Raw genomic sequence first — 19,997 nt, forward strand, 5'->3', positions numbered from 1 at the left:
TTGAATGGTACAGAGATACAGAGAAAGGCAACACCTTGGCTTCTTGGTGGCCAAAAAAGGATGCTTGGAAGTTTTTCTCCTTCCTGTAATGTTAGGCAGAACAAACAGGGTTGCCGGATTCTTTTGGAATTGTCTGGTTGAGGGGGATTAGAGAGACTAGGACACAGGTTGAAGAGTCTAATCAAGGCAGGAAATGTGGGAAATTGTTCTGCCCTTAGGCCCAACCTTAATAGGTGACAAGTAACTAAAATATAGGAGGATTTCATAATACTGGCTTTCTGGCAGTGATAAAGATTATTTAAGTCTGGTGGTTTTTCACAGCACCTTCAGATACCATAAAACTTTATTATAAAGAATTCCACTTTTAGTGGAGTTCTACATAACATAGGAAAAGCTAATTTATGCATGATAGGCCAAGTCATGAATGTGCTAGAATGATAGTCTAGGCATTTTACACAAAGTATTTGAATTCTGTTTTCTAGACCCATATTACAATGCTCAAATTTTTTGTGAACGTTTCCCCCACTGTTATGAAATTAGCACCAGATTGATGTAGAAGTATGGTGGCATGACACTAATGATAAATATTTTGGAACAAAATTGCCCATGATTAAAATACTTAAAAAAAATAGTGATGGGTGAGGAAATCAAATAACCTGGTGGCAGAACTTGCTTTCCACGAGCTTTTCCTTAGAACATCATCAACTAGATTCAATCTCTGTGCTTCTGGGGAGGCAGTGTTAGAGACACGAAGAAGGTCCAGGGTAAAAGGGTACCTTTTTTGTTTAATGAGTTTCAAGCGAGATCAGAGTAATTATAGATTCTAGGTCTCTAGAGGAAGAAAGAATAACCAGGGCCTTTCTAGGGATAAAGGAAAGGAAATACATCATGATTGACAAGAGGTGCCAAAGCACATAATAGGCATCATAGCATACCTAAGAGGGAAAAGGGAGTTCATTGTGTTCGTTCAATAATTTCTAACTTCAAAATTTTGAAGCCCTTTGTACCAGGCACTATGCTTGACCCTTGGCATTTTGCAAACATCTCTTCAGAGTACTGGGTACTAATGAAATAAATGGAAATTTGGAAACTGCTCATAAGGACTGGGTAGGGTTTGCCCTAATTACCATGGATAAGGTTATTTTTATTCTCATCCAAATACATGCAAAGATTGAGGTGGCTAGCAATTCACAAGACCTACTTCCTATTGAAATTGCCATTTCCTTCTATCTTTTATTATGGAAAATAACACATCTTCCTATTTTTAATAGCTTTTAGAGGATCTTTTTAGGTTATTTGGTACTGTTGAAAGAAAATTAAGTTTTATGGCGCGCCTTGGTGGCTTAGTTGGTAGCTGCTGACTTTTTGATTTTGGCTCTAGTCGTGATCTCTGAGTGAAATCAGCCCTTATGGGGCTCCTGCTCAGCACAGAGTTTGCTTGGGTTTCTGTCTCCCTCTGTCCCTCCCACCTCAAATAAATAAATGAATCTTTAAAAAAAAATAGTTAAGTTTTATTGTAAAAATTATCTTTGTTAAAATTCAACATATGCCAACTCTTTAATATCTATCCTTTTGGGAGGTTCTCTAATGAGATAAATTTAATATTCTTTTTTTAAAGATTTTTCAAAATTTATTTTTAAAGATTTTATTTATTTATTTGACAAAGAGAAACAAGAGAGGGAACAAAAGCAGGGGGAGTGGGAGAAGGAGAAGCAGGCTTCTCACTGAGTAGGGAGCCCAATGTGGGGCTCCATCACAGGACCCTGGGATCATGACCTAAGCTGAAGGCAGAAGCTTAACAACTGAACCACCCAGGTGCCCCTTTTAAGATTTATTTTAGAGAGACAGCAAGCGCATGCACACACAGACAAGGACATAGGGAGAGAGTCTTAAGCAGACCCCATGCGGAGCACAGAGCCCAAGGTGGAGCTGGATCCCATTACCCAGAGATGACCTGAGCTGAAACTGAGTCCTTCGCTCGACCCACTGTGCCACCCAGGCATCCATAAATATTTATTCTTTATGCCCAGTGGTACATATGTTTTTCCTTAATTGAAGTAGAATGTATATAAAATGTACACACCCATTTCCTGAAGCAGTAGTAAATATCCCAGTTATGAAAAAATTTAAAAATTGAAATTATTGGGGCACCTGGATGGCTCAGTGGGTTAAAGCCTCTGCCTTTGGCTCAGGTCATGATCTCAGGGTCCTGGGATCGAGCCCTGTGTCGGGCTCTCTGCTCAGCTTCCCCTCTGTCTATGCCTGCTGCTCTGCCTACTTGTGATCTCTCTCTCTGTCAAATAAATAAATAAAATCTTTTAAAAAAAATGAAATTATTCACAAAGTGGTCATCTGTGTATAAAAACATTTTAACAAAAGATGTGTGGAAAGTGGCTGGTTATAGATGAGAGTAGAAAAGTATATACTGGGGCGCCTGGGTGGCTCAGTGGATTAAGCCGCTGCCTTCGACTCAGGTCATGATCTCAGGGTCCTGGGATCGGGTCCCGCATCGAGCTCTCTGCTCAGCAGGGAGCTTGCTTCCCTCTCTCTCTCTGGCTGCCTCTCTGTCTACTTGTGATTTCTCTCTGTCAAATAAATAAATCTTAAAAAAAAAAAAAAAAAAAGTATATACTGTACAACAATTCGAAGACTCATATAGGCCATTTTGAGGAGTTTAGATTGATCTAGTGGTCTTTCAAGACTTTTAAACAATTTTTTAAAAAATGTGTGAAACTGTGCTATGAGACAGTAGGAACTATATAAAATGCAAATGTCATGATTATTTGACAAAGTATGAGCTCTGAAAAGGGAGAAACTTCTTAATAAAGCATAATGTTTAACATCTATTCAGATTTTAAAATAATTTTTAGGTATGTATATTGGCCAGATCCCTTATTCTGTGTTACTTTTTAAAATAGTAATTAGTTTGGCTATTTTTCATATGTTTATTTTTCCAGTAACTTCCTGTCTTTCTTAAAAACATAGTTTATAGGGGTGCCTGAGTGGCCCAGTATGTTAAAGCCTCTGCTTTCAGCTCAGGTCATGATCTCAGGGTCCTAGGGTCGAGCCCCGCATTGGGCACTCTGCTTAGAGTGCCTGCCTCTCTCTGCCTGCCTCTCTGCCTGCTTGTGGTATCTCTCTTTCTCTGACAAATAAATAAAATCTTTAACAAAAACATATTTTTTAAAGCAAAGAATCCAAAAATTGTGTTACCAATTGCAATGACTAAGAGGATTGAGGTGACTTATGTGACTGACCTCCTGTAGGAATTTCCAAAGCTTGCTAATGATATTGTAGCTTTCCATGTTTTCTAAGTGTCTTAAGATAAAATAGGTGGAAAGGGAGTGGTCAGCTGAAAAGATCATTTTGTTGAGGATAACAAATTTAATAGTGGGATGTTAATTTTTTTTTAAATTGTTATTTATTTGACAGAGATGGCAGCATGGCAGGCAGAGAAGAGAGAGAGAGGGAAGCAGGCTCCCGGCTGAGCAGAGAGCCTGATGCGGGGCTTGATCCCAGGACCATGAGATCATGACCCGAGCCGAAGGCAGAGGCTTAACCCACTGAGCCACCCAGGCGCCCCTGGAATGTTAATTTTTAAAAAACATTTTATTTATTTATTAGAAAGCATAAGCAGGGAGTGGTGGGGAGGGGCAGAGGGAGAGGAAGAAGCAGACCCCTGGGCTGAGCAGGGAGCCACACATGGGGCTCTATCCTAGGTCCCTGAGATCATGACTTGACCTGAAGGCAAATGCTCAACCTACTGAGCCACCCAGGTGCCCCTGAATATTAATTTTTGAAGAAAAAATTAGCTCCCCTTCTAATTTTTATAGTTGTTACTAATATTTGTATTTGAAGCACAAATATTTATTTAAAGGGTCCCTACATACCCTACTAAAACTTAAATAATCTTTTTAAAACTTTTTTATTTTATTTTATTATTTTTATTTATTTGTTTATTAAAGATTTTATTTATTTATTTGACAGACAGAAATCAGAAGTAGGCAGAGAGGCAGGTAGAGAGAGAGGAGGAAGCAGGCTCCCCGCTGAGCAGAGAGCCCGATGCGAGGCTCGATCCCAGGACCCTGGGATCATGACCTGAGCCGAAGGCAGAGGCTTTAACCCATTGAGCCACCCAGGCGCCTCTATTTTTATATTTTTAAAGATTTTTCTTTGGGGGTGTCTGGCTGGCTCAGTCAGTTAAGCCTCTGACTCTTGGTATCAGCTCAGGACTTGATCTTAAAAGTCATGTGTTCAAGCCCTGGGTTGGGCCTCACACTGGGTTTGGAGCCTACTTTAAAAAAAAAAAAAAGACTTGATTTTTTTTTTTTTTTAAAGATTTTATTTATTTATTTGACAGACAGAGATCACAAGTAGAGAGGCAGGCAGAGGAGGGGGGGAAGCAGGCTCCCCGCTAAGCAGAGAGCCCGATGCGGGGCTCGATCCCAGGACCCTGGGACCATGACCTGAGCCGAAGGCAGAGGCTTCAACCCACTGAGCCACCCAGGCACACCGAAGACTTGATTTTTTTTTTTAAAGTAATCTCTACACACATCATGGGGCTTGAACTCACAACCCAAGGTCAAGGGTTGTACACTCCACTAACTGAGCCAGCCAGGTGCCCCTGTTTATTTTTTTATTTTTTATTTTTTAAAATATTTTATTTTTAAGTAATCTCTACTAGCATGGAGCTCAAATTCATGATACCATGATTGAGCTGAATGCTCTAGGGGCTCCTGGGTGGCCCAGGTCAGTGGGATAAGCCTCCTGACTCCTGATTTCAGCTCAAGTAATGATCTCAGAGTTGTGAGATCAAACCCTGCGAGTTTGGCTCCCTGCTGTGTGGAGCCTGCTTAAGATTCTCTCTCTCCATCCCCCTCTACATTTCCCTGTACTTCCCCCTCCCCCCAAAAAGCTGAATCCTCTATTAAGAGTTGCATCCTGGGGACACCTGGGTGGCCGAGTTGGTTAAGCATCTGCCTTCAGCTCTGGAGGTGATCCTAAGGTCCTGGGATCAAGTCTGCAATTGGACTCCTTGCTCAGCTTGTTGTCCCCCCTGCTTGTGCTTTTGCACTCTCTTTGACAAATAAATAAAATGTTAAAAAAAAAAAAAAGTTGCATTCTGTACCAACTAAGACAATTAGGTGCCTAAAACAATTTTAATCAGGGGTCAGAAAGTTATGTCTCAGTTAATATTTGTATAAAATCTTTTTGGGGTACCTGAAAGCACACAAAATGGGACAAGACATGTGGTAGGCTGTGGTTAAGGATGGAGAAAGGATATTATAAATATCAGGAAACTGCTTTGACTGTTCTGAGGGAAAAATGGCCACTTGGTTGAGGGTGGGGAGGAGTTTTAGTGATCCATAATTTCCTATTCTTTTATGTTTTTTTAAGATTTTATTTATTTGACAAAGCTATCACAAGTAGACAGAGAGGCAGGCAGAGAGAGAGAGGAGGAAGCAGGCTCCCCACCAAACAGACAGCCAGAAGCAGGGCTTGATCCTAAGACCCTGAGATCACAACCCGAGCCGAAGGCAGAGGCTCAACCCACTGAGCCCCCATAATTTCCTATTCTTTTTCTTTTTCTTTCTCTCTCTCTTTCAAGTATACTTTTTTTTTTTTAAAGATTTCATTTATTTGTCAGAGCATGGGCACAAGCACAGGGAGTGGCAGACAGGGGGAGAAGCAGGCTCCCTGCCAAGCAAGGAGCCTGATGCGGGACTGGATCCCAGGACCCCATGATCACAGCCCAAGCAGAAGGCAGATGCTAAACCCACTGAGCCTCCAGGACATCCCTAGACTTCCTATTTTTTTTTTTTTTAAGATTTTATTTATTTGAGAGAGCACAAGCACTAGGGAGGGGTCGGGGGGCAGGGGGACTGTGCGCATGGGAAGCAGGTTAAATGCTCAAAGCAAACTTGAAGATTGATTCACCAGGATAATATCATAGAGGTGAGTGAGAGTCTGGATAAGACTGGAAGGTTACTGCTGTACCTCAGGAATGATAAAGTGCATAATGAGAATGATAACTGCAAATGAGAAGACTTGGGGAGTGATGAATATATATATATATATGATAAATTGAGTGTTCGTATGGAAAAAATGAGAGGGACGAGTGAAAAAAAAAAAAAAACAGCCTAGCCTGGGTACTTAAATGATACTATACTATCTTTAATAAGAGGATATTGGAAAAGGGAACCAATTCTCTGAAGACAAGATGTATAGGTAAACTGAGTTTGCAGTGTGCCTAAGACTGGTTCAGAAAGGTTTGGTGGTCAGCTCTCTAGATCTGATCATTGAAACTGTGCCAGTAGGAGGAGCTATTGAAATGTCAGAAAAGTATTACTACATGCTTAAAGTCTGGACGGTTATGTTGCAAAGGGCCATAATTTGAGTAAGTGAAAATTAATTTGAGATAGTTTTCACTAGGTGGTAAGTATAAGCAATTTTGTGCTATTGAACTGTAACAAGTTAAATATTTTACCCATGAGATTTGATTTTTTTTTTGCGATGTAAATTTTTAATTAAAAATACTATATATAGGGCGCCTGGGTGGCTCAGTGGGTTAAGCCGCTGCCTTCGGCTCAGGTCATGATCTCAGAGTCCTGGGATCGAGTCCCGCATCGGGCTCTCTGCTCAGCAGAGAGCCTGCTTCCCTCTCTCTCTCTCTGCCTGCCTCTCCATCTACTTGTGATTTCTCGCTGTCAAATAAATAAATAAAATCTTTAAAAAAAAAAAAAAAAAAATACTATATATAATAAGATCAAATGTTTTATTTCTCTTCTAGTCATTTTAGTTATATTCTATAATTGCTTTAATTAAATGTTAAACCTATGTAAAATAGTAAGCTTTCAATAAGTAAAATATGGTTTTTTCTTTTTTTTTTAAGATTTTGTTTATTTATTTATTTGACAGAGGAGAGACACAGCGAGAGAGGGAACACATAGAGGGAGTGGCAGGGAGAGGGAGAAACAGGCTTCCAGATGATGCAGGTACCATCCCAGGACCCTGAGATCATGACCTGAGCTGAAGGCAGACGCTTAACCATATGAGCCACCCAGGCACCCCGCATACTTGGTTTTATAGAAAGCATTTTATAAGTATTACTTGGAATTTTTTTTTAAGATTTTGTATTTATTTACTTGACAGACAGAGATCACAAGTAGGCGGAGAGGCAGGAAGAGAGAGGGAGAAGGAGGCTCCCTGCTGAGCAGAGAGCCTGATGAGGGGCTCCATCCCAGGACCCTGAGATCATGACCTGAACCAAAGGCAGAGGCTTTAACCCACTGAGCCACCCAGGTGCCCCAATATTACTTGGAATTTTAAGTGTGAAACATTTTTAAATGTCTGAGAAAATGGTAGTATAGATCATTTTAATCATTATTTATAGATTTCATTCAAAACATCATGACTGTGTGTTGCTATTATATATAGGCACAGGTAATATTTTATCAGACTCTACATGGAGGATGCAGAAATATTGTCATCTCTTTGTAAAGTGAATATACTGCTAAAAATTACATAGCCAATCTGCAAGCTAAACAGGCAATACATAGCTTCTCCGCAGTTAATTAGCAAATGAAAAGAAGCGCTCTTAACCCAGTGGAGGAAAATAGGAAGTGCCAAGAAAATACACCCATCCCCCTTTTCTTTTCTTCCAAGCTTTTAGATCTTTGTGTGATGAGGCAGGCCCCTTTGGGGATACCTTAGTGTCTTAGAGCTTTAGGTCTAGGCAGCAGAGGGAACTGGAAATCTCAGGTGGCAACAACCTGGTTTGCTAGTGCTTGTTTACTTCCCTGCCCTTCTCTTGGTTGTCTGCCCTCTCCTGGTTTCTTTCATAAGTAGACAGGGTTTAAGTGGGCCCCTGGTCTAAAATTATCAATCCCCCGATCTGTCATTCCACCATTCTGGTTTCATGTCTTTGTGGGTGGGAGGTTTTTTTTTTTTTTTTGGTTTTGGTTTTGCTTTAAAAAAAATTTTTTTTTAAATTTATTTTTAAGTAATCTCTACACCCAACATGCCACTCAAACTCACAACCCTGAGATCGAGAGTTTCATGCTCTACCAGAGCTGGCAACCCTGGTTTCACTTCTTTGTTTTTTTTTTTTTTTTTTTAATTTTATCTTTGAAAGCTCTTTTAAAATGCAAATACCCTGGGAGAGGTCAGACCTTAGTTCTCAGCCAACATCTTAATTATCAGTTAGCACCCTAGTTGGGCTTAGTACATATATGGCTGGGAAGATTGAATCCCTGGCTAGAAGTGATGAAACTAGAAGGAAATTAGTAGTAGTGTAGCAGTAGCATTGTCAGTTAACATGTACTAAGAGCCACATTAAGTGTCAGGATTTATTCTAGGTGCTTTATAAATTTCTCTAATTCCCTCCACAACTGTATTAGTTTTCTTACCATTGTTTTTTTTTGTTTGTTTGTTTGTTTGTTTGTTTAAATAAGAGAACTGAGGTGAGTGGAGCATAAGTGATTTGTCTAGGTCTCATAGTAAATACAATCAAGTGTTAAACTCAGGCTTTTGGATTCCGGAGTGTGCTTTCTAACCATTTTGCTGTGATACCTCTCCACTGCTATATAGCCTCCCGGAGAGATGGCATCTCATCACATTTTACATTTTTCGTGATTTTTCACTGTTGAAGGGTAGTGAGGAACTTACAATCATCTAAATAGATTTTTTAGTAATAACTGGGAACTATTTGCAGAATATAGAGAAAGGAGTAAAGAGGCTATATTGAGCACATACATAGCTAAATATACACTAGCATGTATATATTTCTGCATAAAACTTACACAAATAACCCATGCTCATAATATTTAGGTACTTGAAAATATGGATAACCCCAGAATAAACTATGTGTATTCTTTCTAGGTATTTTTTATTTTGCGTCGTCTTTTCTGAATGTTGTGCAAGGTGTTAACTCATACCACCTCTAAAATTTTAGAATGAGGGGCACCTGGATGGCCTAGTCAAGTGCCTGCCTTCAGCTTAGGGCCCAGGAGGTGGCACCTGCAAGTACCATTGAAATTCATATTGTCTTGTTGCCCTAAAAAATTTAGAGCATCAGTCATGCTCCGTAAAATGTTCTGAGTGTTTTATAACTATGTCCCCACTTGTGACCTGAAACCTGTGTTCAATTTGTGTTAAATCAATGAGGAAAAAAATTTTTAAAAATATTTTATTTATTTATTTGAGAGAGAGCACATATGCAGAAGCATGAGTGCGGGGAGGGGCAGAGGGAGGAGAAGCAGACACCCTGCTGAGCAGACAGCCTGACAGGGGCTTAATCTCAGGACCCAGGGATCATCACCTGAGCTGAAGACAGACGCTTAACCAATTAAGGCACCCAGGGACCCCAGTATAGTATTTTGTGATCCCTACTTTTTAACTAGATTACTATTTTTATTTTTATTTATTTTTAAAGATTTTATTTGAAGTGATCTTTTAACCCAGCATGGGCCTCAAATTCAGAACGCAGAGATTGAGTTGCATGCTCCATCCACTGAGCCAGCAGGGTGCCCCTATTTTTAGATAGTTGTAGCAAAAAGTATTTGTGACTCTATTATGATAAAGAAGCACGTTTCTGGGTCAAAGCCATATAGGTTTTGTTCATTTTGTTTTATTTTGTTGGGGTGGGGTTTTGTTTTTGTTTTTAGAATACACTTCTAACTTCAGATAGTGTGTAGACCCACCAGAATATAAAAATTTATTATATTGCCATCCAGTTCATATTCTTCCTTTTATCTTTTTTTCTTTTGCTTACTTATCCTTGCACAGTCTTGAGATGCTATTCAAACACAAAAGCATTCTCCTATCTCTCTGCCTGCCTCAGGTAAACTGTCAAGTCTGTCAAATTCAAAGTATGTTATAGAGCCATTAATTGAAGGTCATTATTGATTTACTGGTGGAAAGCTAAATTTAAAATGGTAATTAGGTAGAATACTGGGATTTATTTAAATAAATAGATGTTCACTATAGCTACCATTATAGCTACCATTTATTGGGTGTTTACTCTGTTAAACAAATATTTTATATTATCTCTGTTCTTCATTGAAGTTGGTATGATTTTTCCCTGTTTTACAGAAGAATTTTAAAGACGTTAAAATATTTGCTCAAATCAGACATATAAACAGTATGTAGCAGAGGTAGAATTCTTACCTCTTAAGTTTTTGTTTCAGATCTCATGCTTTTAACTATGGTTATGCTTTAATAACTATGTGGATAGGGCTCTCAGAATGTAGATATTGTTGAGATATATTTGGGTCTTGCCAGCCCCAATTTTTAAGAAACAGAATGTAGTTTTGTAAACAGCCCTTGGCTGTTGGGTAAAAGGATAGATCTTATTCTAGTTCATTGAAAAGGGGCCATTATCCATTCTTTACCAGTAGATGGTGGCAGAAAATTCTTTAAAAATTATAAAGTTTTTTTTTTTTTTTAAGATTATTTATTTATTTATTTGACAGGGGTAGAGCACAAGCAGTGGGGAGTGGGAAAGGGAGAAGCAGGTTTCCCGCCCAGCAGGGAGTCCAACACAAGAACTCAATCCCAGGACCCTGGGACCACGACCCGAGCCAAAGACAGACACCTAACAACTAAGCCCCCCAGACACTCCAGTTTTTATTTTTAAAAAAAATATTTTATTTATTTATTTGACAGACAGAGATCACAAGTAGGCGGAGAGGCAGGCAGAGAGAGAGGAAAGGAAGCAGGCTCCCTGCTGGGCAGAGAGCCCAATGTGGGCTTCATGACCTGAGCCGAAGGCAGAGGCTTTAATCCACTGAGCCACCCAGGCGCCCCTATAAAATTATTCTTGAAGGGTACCTGGGTGACTCAGATGATTAAGCCTCTGCCTTTGGCTCTGGTCATGATCTCTGGGTCCTGGGATCAGGACCCCCCTGCTCAGTGGGGTGTCTGCTTCTCCCTCTGCTTCTCCCCTGCACTTGTGTAAAATAAATATTGTGTAAAAAATATTTTATAGAGAGAGAGTGCCCGTGCACACATGAGTGGGGGGAGAGGCAAAGGAAAAAGCAGACTCCTTGCCATACAGGGAGCCCTATTTTGAGGCACTCAATCCCAGGACCCTAGGATCATGACCTGAGCCTAAGGCAAATGCTTAATGGACTGAACCACCCAGGCGCCCCCTTTCCTCTCTCTCTGAGATGAATAATGAACAAATCAAATCTTAAAAAATAGATAAAATAAATCTTGGTAAAATACCTTATGAGAAATATTGGCTCTTTTATTTAAAACATGGTATTATTCTGCTTAGTTTTCAGATGCTTCAGGTATCGTGAACAGAGACTTGTTTGGATTATGCGTTTCTCAGCTAGACTAAATAAATGTTAACAATGGATAAGTGCAAACATATTGGGCAGTTGCAGCTTGCTCAAGACCATTCCATCCTCAACCCTCAGAAGTGGCATTGTGTGGACTGCAATACAACTGAGTCGATTTGGGCTTGCCTTAGCTGTTCTCATGTTGCCTGTGGAAGATACATTGAAGAACATGCACTCAAGCACTTTCAAGACAGCAGTCATCCTGTGGCCCTGGAAGTGAATGAGATGTATGTTTTTTGTTACCTTTGTGATGATTATGTTCTTAATGATAATGCAACTGGAGACATGAAGTTACTACGAAGTATGTTAAGTGCAATCAAAAGTCAAAATTATCAGGGCACCACTCGTAGTGGAAGGGTTTTGCGGTCTGTGGGTACGAGTGATGAGAATTATTACTTACAGGATGGCACCCAATCTCTGCTTCAAAATGAAGATCAAATGTATACTGCTCTTTGGCACAGGAGAAGGATATTAATGAGTAAAATCTTTCGAACTTGGTTTGAGCAATCACCCATTGGAAGAAAACGGCAAGAGGAACAATTTCAGGAAAAAATAGCAAAAAGAGAAGTAAGGAAAAGACGACAAGAATTAGAGTTTCAAGTTAAAGCAGAACTGGAAACTACACCTCCTAGAAAGAGTTTACGTTTGCAAGGTCCAGCTCAGTCTACCACAGTAGAAATCGTTCCTGTTCAAGTTCCACCACAAACCCCAGCATCACCAGCAAAAGATGAAATAGTATCTACCTCAGAAGATATAAGATTAAAAAAAGCCAGTGACTCCTCAGGTAAACGAAGGCCAATAGTAACCCCTGGTGTAACAGGATTGAGAAATTTGGGAAATACTTGCTATATGAATTCTGTTCTTCAAGTGTTGAGTCATTTACTTATTTTTCGGCAATGTTTTTTAAAACTTGATCTGAACCGATGGCTGGCTGTGACAGCTAGTGATAAGACAAGATCACCTTATAAGCACCCACCAATCACAGATACAGTATATCAAATGAATGAATGCCAAGAAAAAGATACGGGCAGTGCTCCCTCCAGACACCCAAGTTTGTCATTAGGACTAAGTGGTGGAGCGTCAAAGAGTAGAAAGATGGAACTTATTCAGCCAAGGGAGCCAAGTTCACAGTACATTTCTCTCTGTCATGAACTGCATACTTTGTTCCAAGTCATGTGGTCTGGAAAGTGGGCCTTGGTCTCACCATTTGCCATGCTGCACTCTGTGTGGAGGCTAATTCCAGCTTTTCGTGGTTATGCCCAACAGGATGCTCAGGAATTTCTTTGTGAACTTTTGGATAAAATACAACATGAACTAGAGACAACTGGTACTAGGTTACCAGCTCTTCTCCCTACTTCTCAAAGGAAACTTATCAAACAGGTTCTGAATGTTGTGAATAATATTTTTCATGGACAACTTCTTAGTCAGGTATGTTTTTGTTTTTTTTTTTAATCTTATTTTCATCTTGGGAATTCATAAAATGAAGCCTAAAAATGCATTTTCTCTGTATTTCTAGTGTGTTAGAATTAATACTATTTTCACATCAAAATAGATTGCTTTTACAGAAGTCCGCTCACTCATTTACAGTGTTTCACTGATTTACATGTTTCCTTCATGAATCACTGGAAGTAGTTTTTCACCTCTGGTATCAATGATTTTTTTTGTGGGGAGAGGGAATCAGGAAACAGCTTCTTAGGTTGATAATATTAAATTCATTTTCTGAGGGATTGAGAAGAGAGGGTTTAACCCCACAAGGAATAGATTTGAAGATGCTGCTGCCCTGAGAATGGATTTTAGTAATTTCAGGAATAAAGAAGTAGCCCTGGAGGACTTTCTGTAAAACCAAAGGGGAAAAAGCCTGAAAGCTTTAACAAATAGGTAGGGAAGTTTTAAAGTAAATAGACGTGATTTCATTGAGAATAATCCTAAATGGTTTTCCCTTATTTTAATTACAGCTATAAAAGTTTCCCTTGTGAAAAGGAATCATGAAACCAGAATCTTCCATCTAATTAATAGCTCTCTATAATGAGTGGACTTATTGGTAAACTATTACTAGACATAAGGCTCTCTACTTTTCCATCACACGGAGCTTAAAAATCTTTTGTTTTAGGCAGTTGGGCTGTACAGGTCCTTTCTTTCCCCTTGTACACCTACCTCTGCTCCTCTGTTTTACTTTCACAGTAATGATACAATCTTTTGTCCTTATAGCATACTTTCCTGGAATATAGCTTAAATATATTTATTTAAAAAAAATTTTAAAGCTCTATGCCTGATGTGGGGCTTCAACTCACAACCCTGAAATCAAGAGTTGCATGCTCTACCGACTGAGCCAGCCAGGCATCTTAAGTATTTCATATGTAATTATTAGGGTTTATCTTTGATGTTTATCCCACTTAATGTTTCAGAAATGCAAAGTTCTACATTGTGCCATTTATCAAGTAAGACTTGTTTCTTGTGTTGCATGCAATTTTATTTTTCCACCACTTTTATCTAAAAGCTTAAAAAGCACCATTAATAGGAGATCCTGGCTGGCTCAGTTGGTAGAGCATGCAGCTCTTGATCCTTGAGGTGGTGAGTTTAGGCCCTACATTGGGCCCAGAGCTTACTTTAAAAAAAAGTTAAAATGCACTATTATAAACAGAAGTAATATATAGTCATAAAAACCTGAATGATATGGTAAATCTATGTAGCAAAAGAAAAATCATCCCCTTATCTCATAACCCCACAACCCACACATAAAACTATTAATATTTTGGTATACTTTCTTCTAGGTTTTTTTTTCTTCTATACATTAAAATTTTTATTTTTATTTAAAGTTTTGTTTTTGTCTTTATTTTTTAAGTAGGCTCCATGTGGAGCCCAACACGGGGCTTGAACTTACTGACCCTGCGATCAAGATCTGATCAAGAGTCAGGCACTTTATGGGGCACCTGGGTGGCTCAGTGGGTTAAGCTTCTGCCTTCAACTCAGGTCATGATCTCAGGGTCCTGGGATCAAACCCTGCACCGGGCTCTCTGCTCAGCCAGGAGCCTTCTTACTCCTCTCTCTTTCTGCCTGCCTCTGCCTACTTGTGATCTCTATCTTATAAATAAATAATCTTTAAAAAAAGGGGGGGGGCATTTTAACTGATTAAGCAATCCACGCACCCTTTCTTTTGCACATTTTTAAAAAAAATTTGTTTACTTAAGAGAGGGAGAGAGAAAGAACATAAACAGGGGGAGTGGCAGAGGGAAAGGGAAAAGCAGAACCCCAATTAGCAGGGAGCCCAAGAGAGGGCTCTATCTCAGGACCCTGGGATCATGACCTGAGCCAAAGGCAGATGCTAACTGACTGAGCCACCCATGCGCCCCTCTTCTGTACATTTTATATTTTCTCCTACTTGTGCAGTCATGCTGAATTTACCTGCTTTTTTTTTTTTTTCCAAAGATTTTATTTATTTATTTGAGAGGGAGAGGATCAGAAAGAGAGAGAGCATGGGAAGGGGGTGGGTCAGAGGGAGAAGCAGACTCCCTGCCAAGCAGGGAGCCCCATGTGAGACTCATCCAGGCACTCCAGGATCATGACCTGAGCTGAAGGCAGTCACTTAACCAAGTATGCCACCCAGGTACCCCAAATTTATCTACTTTTTTCATTATTAAGGTAAAGATTTTTCATAGTCATTAAGATATTTGATCATTTTTTTTAACAACATGTCAATGTTCATTATATGTATATACCATAATTTATTTACCCATTCCTGTATTGTTGACTTGTAAACTATTTCCAATTTTTCTATTATTATAATGTCTCAATACATTTTCTTCTAATGATTTCACTAAGACAGAGTCCTAGAATTACTTTGGCAAAGGATAGGACTTTTGATCCTTGGCTACAAATTTCTTTCCAGAAAGTTACAACTTTATATTTTGAATAGAGCAAGGATGCCTGTGAGAGTACGGCATCATATATATTAAATGTATTGTCTTTTGAAGTTATCAGTTGGTAAGGCTATATATAAAAATATACAAATAGTATTTTATTTGTATCACTGTTAAAAAGTTACAGGGATTTGGGGAGAGAAAATTAATGAAAGATAAGTGAGGAAAGGGGCACCTGGATGTCTCAGTGGGTTAAAGCCTCTGCCTTCCGCTCAGGTCATGATCCCAGGGTCCTGGGATCAAGCCCCACATTGGCCTCCCTGCTCAGCAAGGAGCCTGCTTTCCCCTTTCCCTTTGCCTGCTGCTCCCCCTACTTGTTATCTCCTCTCTCTCATTGGCAAATATATCTTTAAAAATAAATAAATAAATAAAATAAACCCCACCAGTATGTAGTGGGTTTAATGACAGTTATTGAAAGGAAAAATTATAATAATGAAAAAAAAATCCCTGAAAATAATATGAAGCAGATTACTCAGAATTCTGACAGTACATTTTCAGAAGAAAAGCTAATTTACAGCAGTGACTTCTATAGTGAAGGGAGTAAATGTTTTGATAGGATTGTAATCTGAGAAACTAATAATTTTTTTTAAATTTCTTATTTTTTATAAACTTATATTTTTATCCCCAGGGGTACAGGTCCATGAATCGCCAGGTCCACACACCCCATAGCACTCACCAAAGCACACACCCCCCAATGTCCATAACCCGACCCCCTCCCCCCAGCAACCCTCAGTTTGTTTTGTGAGATTAAGAGTCACTTATGGTTTGTCTCCCTCCCAATCCCATTTTGTTTCATTTATTCTGAGAAACTAATATTTTTATTTGCAGGTTACATGTCTTGCATGTGACAACAAATCAAATACCATAGAACCTTTCTGGGACTTATCACTGGAATTTCCAGAAAGATACCAATGCAGTGGAAGAGATATTACTTCCCAGCCATGTCTGGTTACTGAAATGCTGGCCAAATTCACAGAAACTGAAGCTTTAGAAGGAAAAATCTACGTATGTGACCACTGTAACTGTAAGTAGAGACTGTATATTCTCTTCGCTTTTCTAAGATTAAAAAGGATAACACAAATGAGAGGAAGCTGAAAGAAATTCCTGAAGTAGCAGTTCTGGAAATAAACTTTGTTAGTTCATCAAAAGAAACTAGGATAGATATTTCTACTTTATAACTGGGATCTGTGAACTATGTGTTTTGCATTATTGGTGACATTAAATTTTTTTTGATCTCATAGTCAAATATGGTGAGAAAGGATTCATGAAATAAGAAATTTGAACTTAATATGTGAGGTAGAATAAAGTAGCGATGAGGACTAGTAAAAGGAAAACGCATTATTTAGTACTAAGTAAAATGCTTTAAGAGTCTTTTTGCTACATATCAGAACACTGATGTATAGATAATATATGTATGTAAGTGTGTATGCATACCTATACAATAGGAAATACTTAGCTGGACTACTGCTATAGAGAGGCTTCATAAAAACAAAGATTTAGTCAAAAACCATCTACTGACTATCTCTTCTATATTACTCATTGTTCTAATTGCTTTGGATAGAAGTAAAACACTTTCAAGGAGCTCACATATGTAATGGAAGAAACCAAGAATTAAGATCTATTATGAGAAATTCTCTCTACTAGAGAGAGCCCCTCCCCCCTAGCACTGGGGAATGAAATAATCCTTTTGGTTAAAGGGAAGCATCATTCTTCAGGGAAATTGTGTATAAAACATCACAGAGCTGCTGTATCTTTTTCTGGTGTCCTTATCTTCTCTATCAGTGTGTGTGTGGTATCTTAGTGTTTATGCTATACATTTTTAGGTATTCTAATTTCCATGTTTGAAAAAGATGATCTTAGGGTTTAGATACTAAACTTCTAAGATAATATAAAAGATGTATTGGATAGTCCAGCATTGAAGAAATGTCACATCAGTTGATGATTTTTTAAGAATAACTTATATGAACATTTTCTGAGTGCTATCTAATATGAACTCTGTGATAAATAGCCTAGGATTTATAAGGTTTGAAAAAAAGTGAACCTTTATCAAATTCAAATGGTGACGTACTTTTTTGCTTGGACATAAATGTGAATGGTCCTAGTGTTTTACTTTCATCCACCAAATCTGGGAATAGAAAGATACCATGAACAAATGCAGAATATCGTTCTATAACATTTTTGTGTGTGTTTACTGGGTCTCTCAAAGTCCTAAAAGAGCTGCTGTAATTTAATATATAAAGGCAGATGTTTAAAATTATAAGTCAGGGAGTTGATATCACTTTTTAAAAAAATTTTATTTATTTATTCATGAGAGACTGAGAGAGAGGCAGAGGGAGAAGCAGGCTCCCGACTGAGCATGGAGCCTGACGTGGGGCTCAACCCCAGGACCAAAGGATCGTGACCTGAGCCGAAGGCAGACACTTAACCATCTGAGCCACTCTGGCGCCCTTACTTAGCTAGCTATACGTGGGCTGTGTATTCAGGGAGATGATCCAAAAGTAGGTACAGGACATTCAGCAGCACTGGATAGCTGGATCTCAGGGATAGAGACCTAGAGGACAGGCCACCTGTAGCAAATGTAGACAGCTTATGGGACAGCCTCACGGGGGCTGGTTCCACCACCTGTGTGAGAAGCAGCTGGTGCTGTGGCTTGAGTCAGAGCTGTTGTATCAGTTGAAGGACAGCTCCTGGGCATCCGGAGCAAACTCTAGTGGATAGTGGCGCAGCCAGAAGCTGCAGGCACAATTCATGGGTGGACCTCCAGAGAAGCAGAAGAGACAGCAAAAAGAATCCTAAGTGCCGCTTGTTTAAGATCTGGAACCAAAATAGCAAAAGCAAGACACTGATGGAGGCCTTAGGCTCAGAGCTGGAAAAGGACCGCTTTGTCAGAAAGTGGGGAAGAATGTTCTGAACTAGTAAGAACCCCACCCCAGCATTCCAGTTAGCCTCAGTAGATGAACTATGATGCTTTTTTAAATTAAGAATTTGAGAAGAGTATATTAAAGCATGTTTAGGGACAGTTTTAACATCTTATTAAATGGCATAGCCAAATCCATTTTTAAATATTATAGCACTAGATCATTCTTTTGCCTTATTTGTGAGAGTATATTAAATCAGGTGCTTAATTGTTTACATGTCTGTCTGCCTGACTAGCTCTTATATTGTGTGCCTCTAAGTTTTTTGTGAGGCCATGTCTTTATCTGTACCACAATACAATACCTGTACCAGAGAAAATGTTTAATAATACATGTCTAAAGTGCTTAAAGTTTACTCAGCATTTCCTTGTATCTTTAAATTTGATTCTCATTCTGTCTTTGATATCACAGCAAAGCGTAGAAGGTTTTCTTCAAAATCAGTTGTACTCACAGAAGCACAAAAACAGCTTATGATTTGCCACCTACCTCAAGTTCTCAGACTACATCTCAAACGATTCAGGTTAGTAGTAGTAGTAGTCCAACTACACACTTCTTTTGTATGTTGGTTTGTTTGCTTTAAATATTTTTTTGTTTTTAAGTAATCTCTATACTCAGTGTGGGGCTTGAACTTAAAGCCCCAAGATAAAATCTTTTGCTCTACTAACTGAGCCAGCCACTCAGTCACCCCTCCAAATACACACTCGAAGTTAATCATTCCTTGTGCTTATAGTACTTCAAAATTTAACACGTGTGATGAATCAGATGTTAATAGTATATACTTGGCTAGTAGATGACTTCACATCTATCTACTTTTATGTTTTTTTAAAAGATAAAAAAAAATGTTGTCATTATCTCTAGCCTTAATCAATAGACACCATTTTCAGTAACTAAGCATCTGGTTAGCTTCCTTCGTAGATTGCATTGCCAATGAGTAGACCCTTCACATTTTGGTCTGTAATATTATTCTTGTAAGCTCCTGCTTATAGAGTTTAATATTCAACATATTTTAGGTATAAAAGTTTTAAATTCATAACTTAAGAGTATTTGACCCAATTGCCTCATTCTTGGAAAATACCTAAGGTATAGCAGTTCAATTCAGAGCAGTTAACAAAAACAAAAACAAAAAAGACTCTAGAGTTCATAAATATATTTAGTCAGACAAATTACTTTGCAAAACTGTTGGTTAAGCAAAGTATATGGTTTCATACCTGGCAATAACCATGTTAACCTTAAGGCTTTGTTCTTAAGTTACTTTATGTGTGATGATTTGAAAACATTCGAAACTGTGTTTTTTATACATACTGGTTTTTGGCTTGTTTAAAGTTGTGTATGTGCGTGTGTGTGTGTGTGTTTTTAAGATTTTATCTATTTTTTTTTTAAGATTTTATTTATTTATTTGACAGAGAGAGAGAGATCACAAATAGGCAGAGAGACAGACAGAGAGAGAGATGAGGAGAAGCAGGCTCCTTGCTGAGCAGAGAGCCCAATGTGGGACTCGATCCCAGGCCCCTGGGATCATGACCTGAGCCGAAGGCAGAGGCTTAACCCACTGAGCCACCCAGGTGCCCCAGATTTTATCTATTTTTTGAGAGACTGAGTGAGCAAGAGAGAGAGCACACATGAGTCAGGGCAGAGGGAGAGGGAGAAGCAGGCTCCCCTGCTGAGAAGGGAGCCTGATGGCTTGACCCCAGAACTCTAAAATCATGACCTGAGCCCAAGGCAGGGACTTAACTGAACCACCCAGGCTCCACTTAAAGTTTTTCTTTTTTTTAAATAATTAAAATAATACATGTGTTTTAAAACAATCCAAACTTGGGGCA

The 19,997-nt window shown here is 38.9% G+C and overlaps 1 protein-coding gene across 8 annotated transcripts in view; it reads left to right on the forward strand.

Annotated features, from left to right (window-relative positions):
- Positions 1 to 19,997, forward strand: part of USP44 (ubiquitin specific peptidase 44) — a 46,198-nt gene that overhangs the window by 20,715 nt on the left and 5,486 nt on the right. For 7 of the 8 annotated variants that reach the window (XM_082739276.1, XM_082739277.1, XM_082739275.1 and 4 more), the window contains 3 exons: positions 11,279 to 12,773; positions 16,091 to 16,286; positions 18,589 to 18,697. In XM_082739276.1, coding sequence (XP_082595402.1) covers positions 11,349 to 12,773; positions 16,091 to 16,286; positions 18,589 to 18,697 — 1,730 coding nt within the window. In that variant the 5' untranslated portion in view covers positions 11,279 to 11,348. Of the gene's footprint in view, positions 1 to 6,951; positions 6,996 to 11,278; positions 12,774 to 16,090; positions 16,287 to 18,588; positions 18,698 to 19,997 lie in introns of those variants that run through there. The other variant, XM_082739282.1, reaches the window with a different exon arrangement.

The sequence above is a fragment of the Mustela nivalis genome (assembly GCF_964662115.1).
Source record: "Mustela nivalis genome assembly, chromosome: 7".
In the NCBI taxonomy this organism is placed as follows: domain Eukaryota; kingdom Metazoa; phylum Chordata; class Mammalia; order Carnivora; family Mustelidae; genus Mustela; species Mustela nivalis.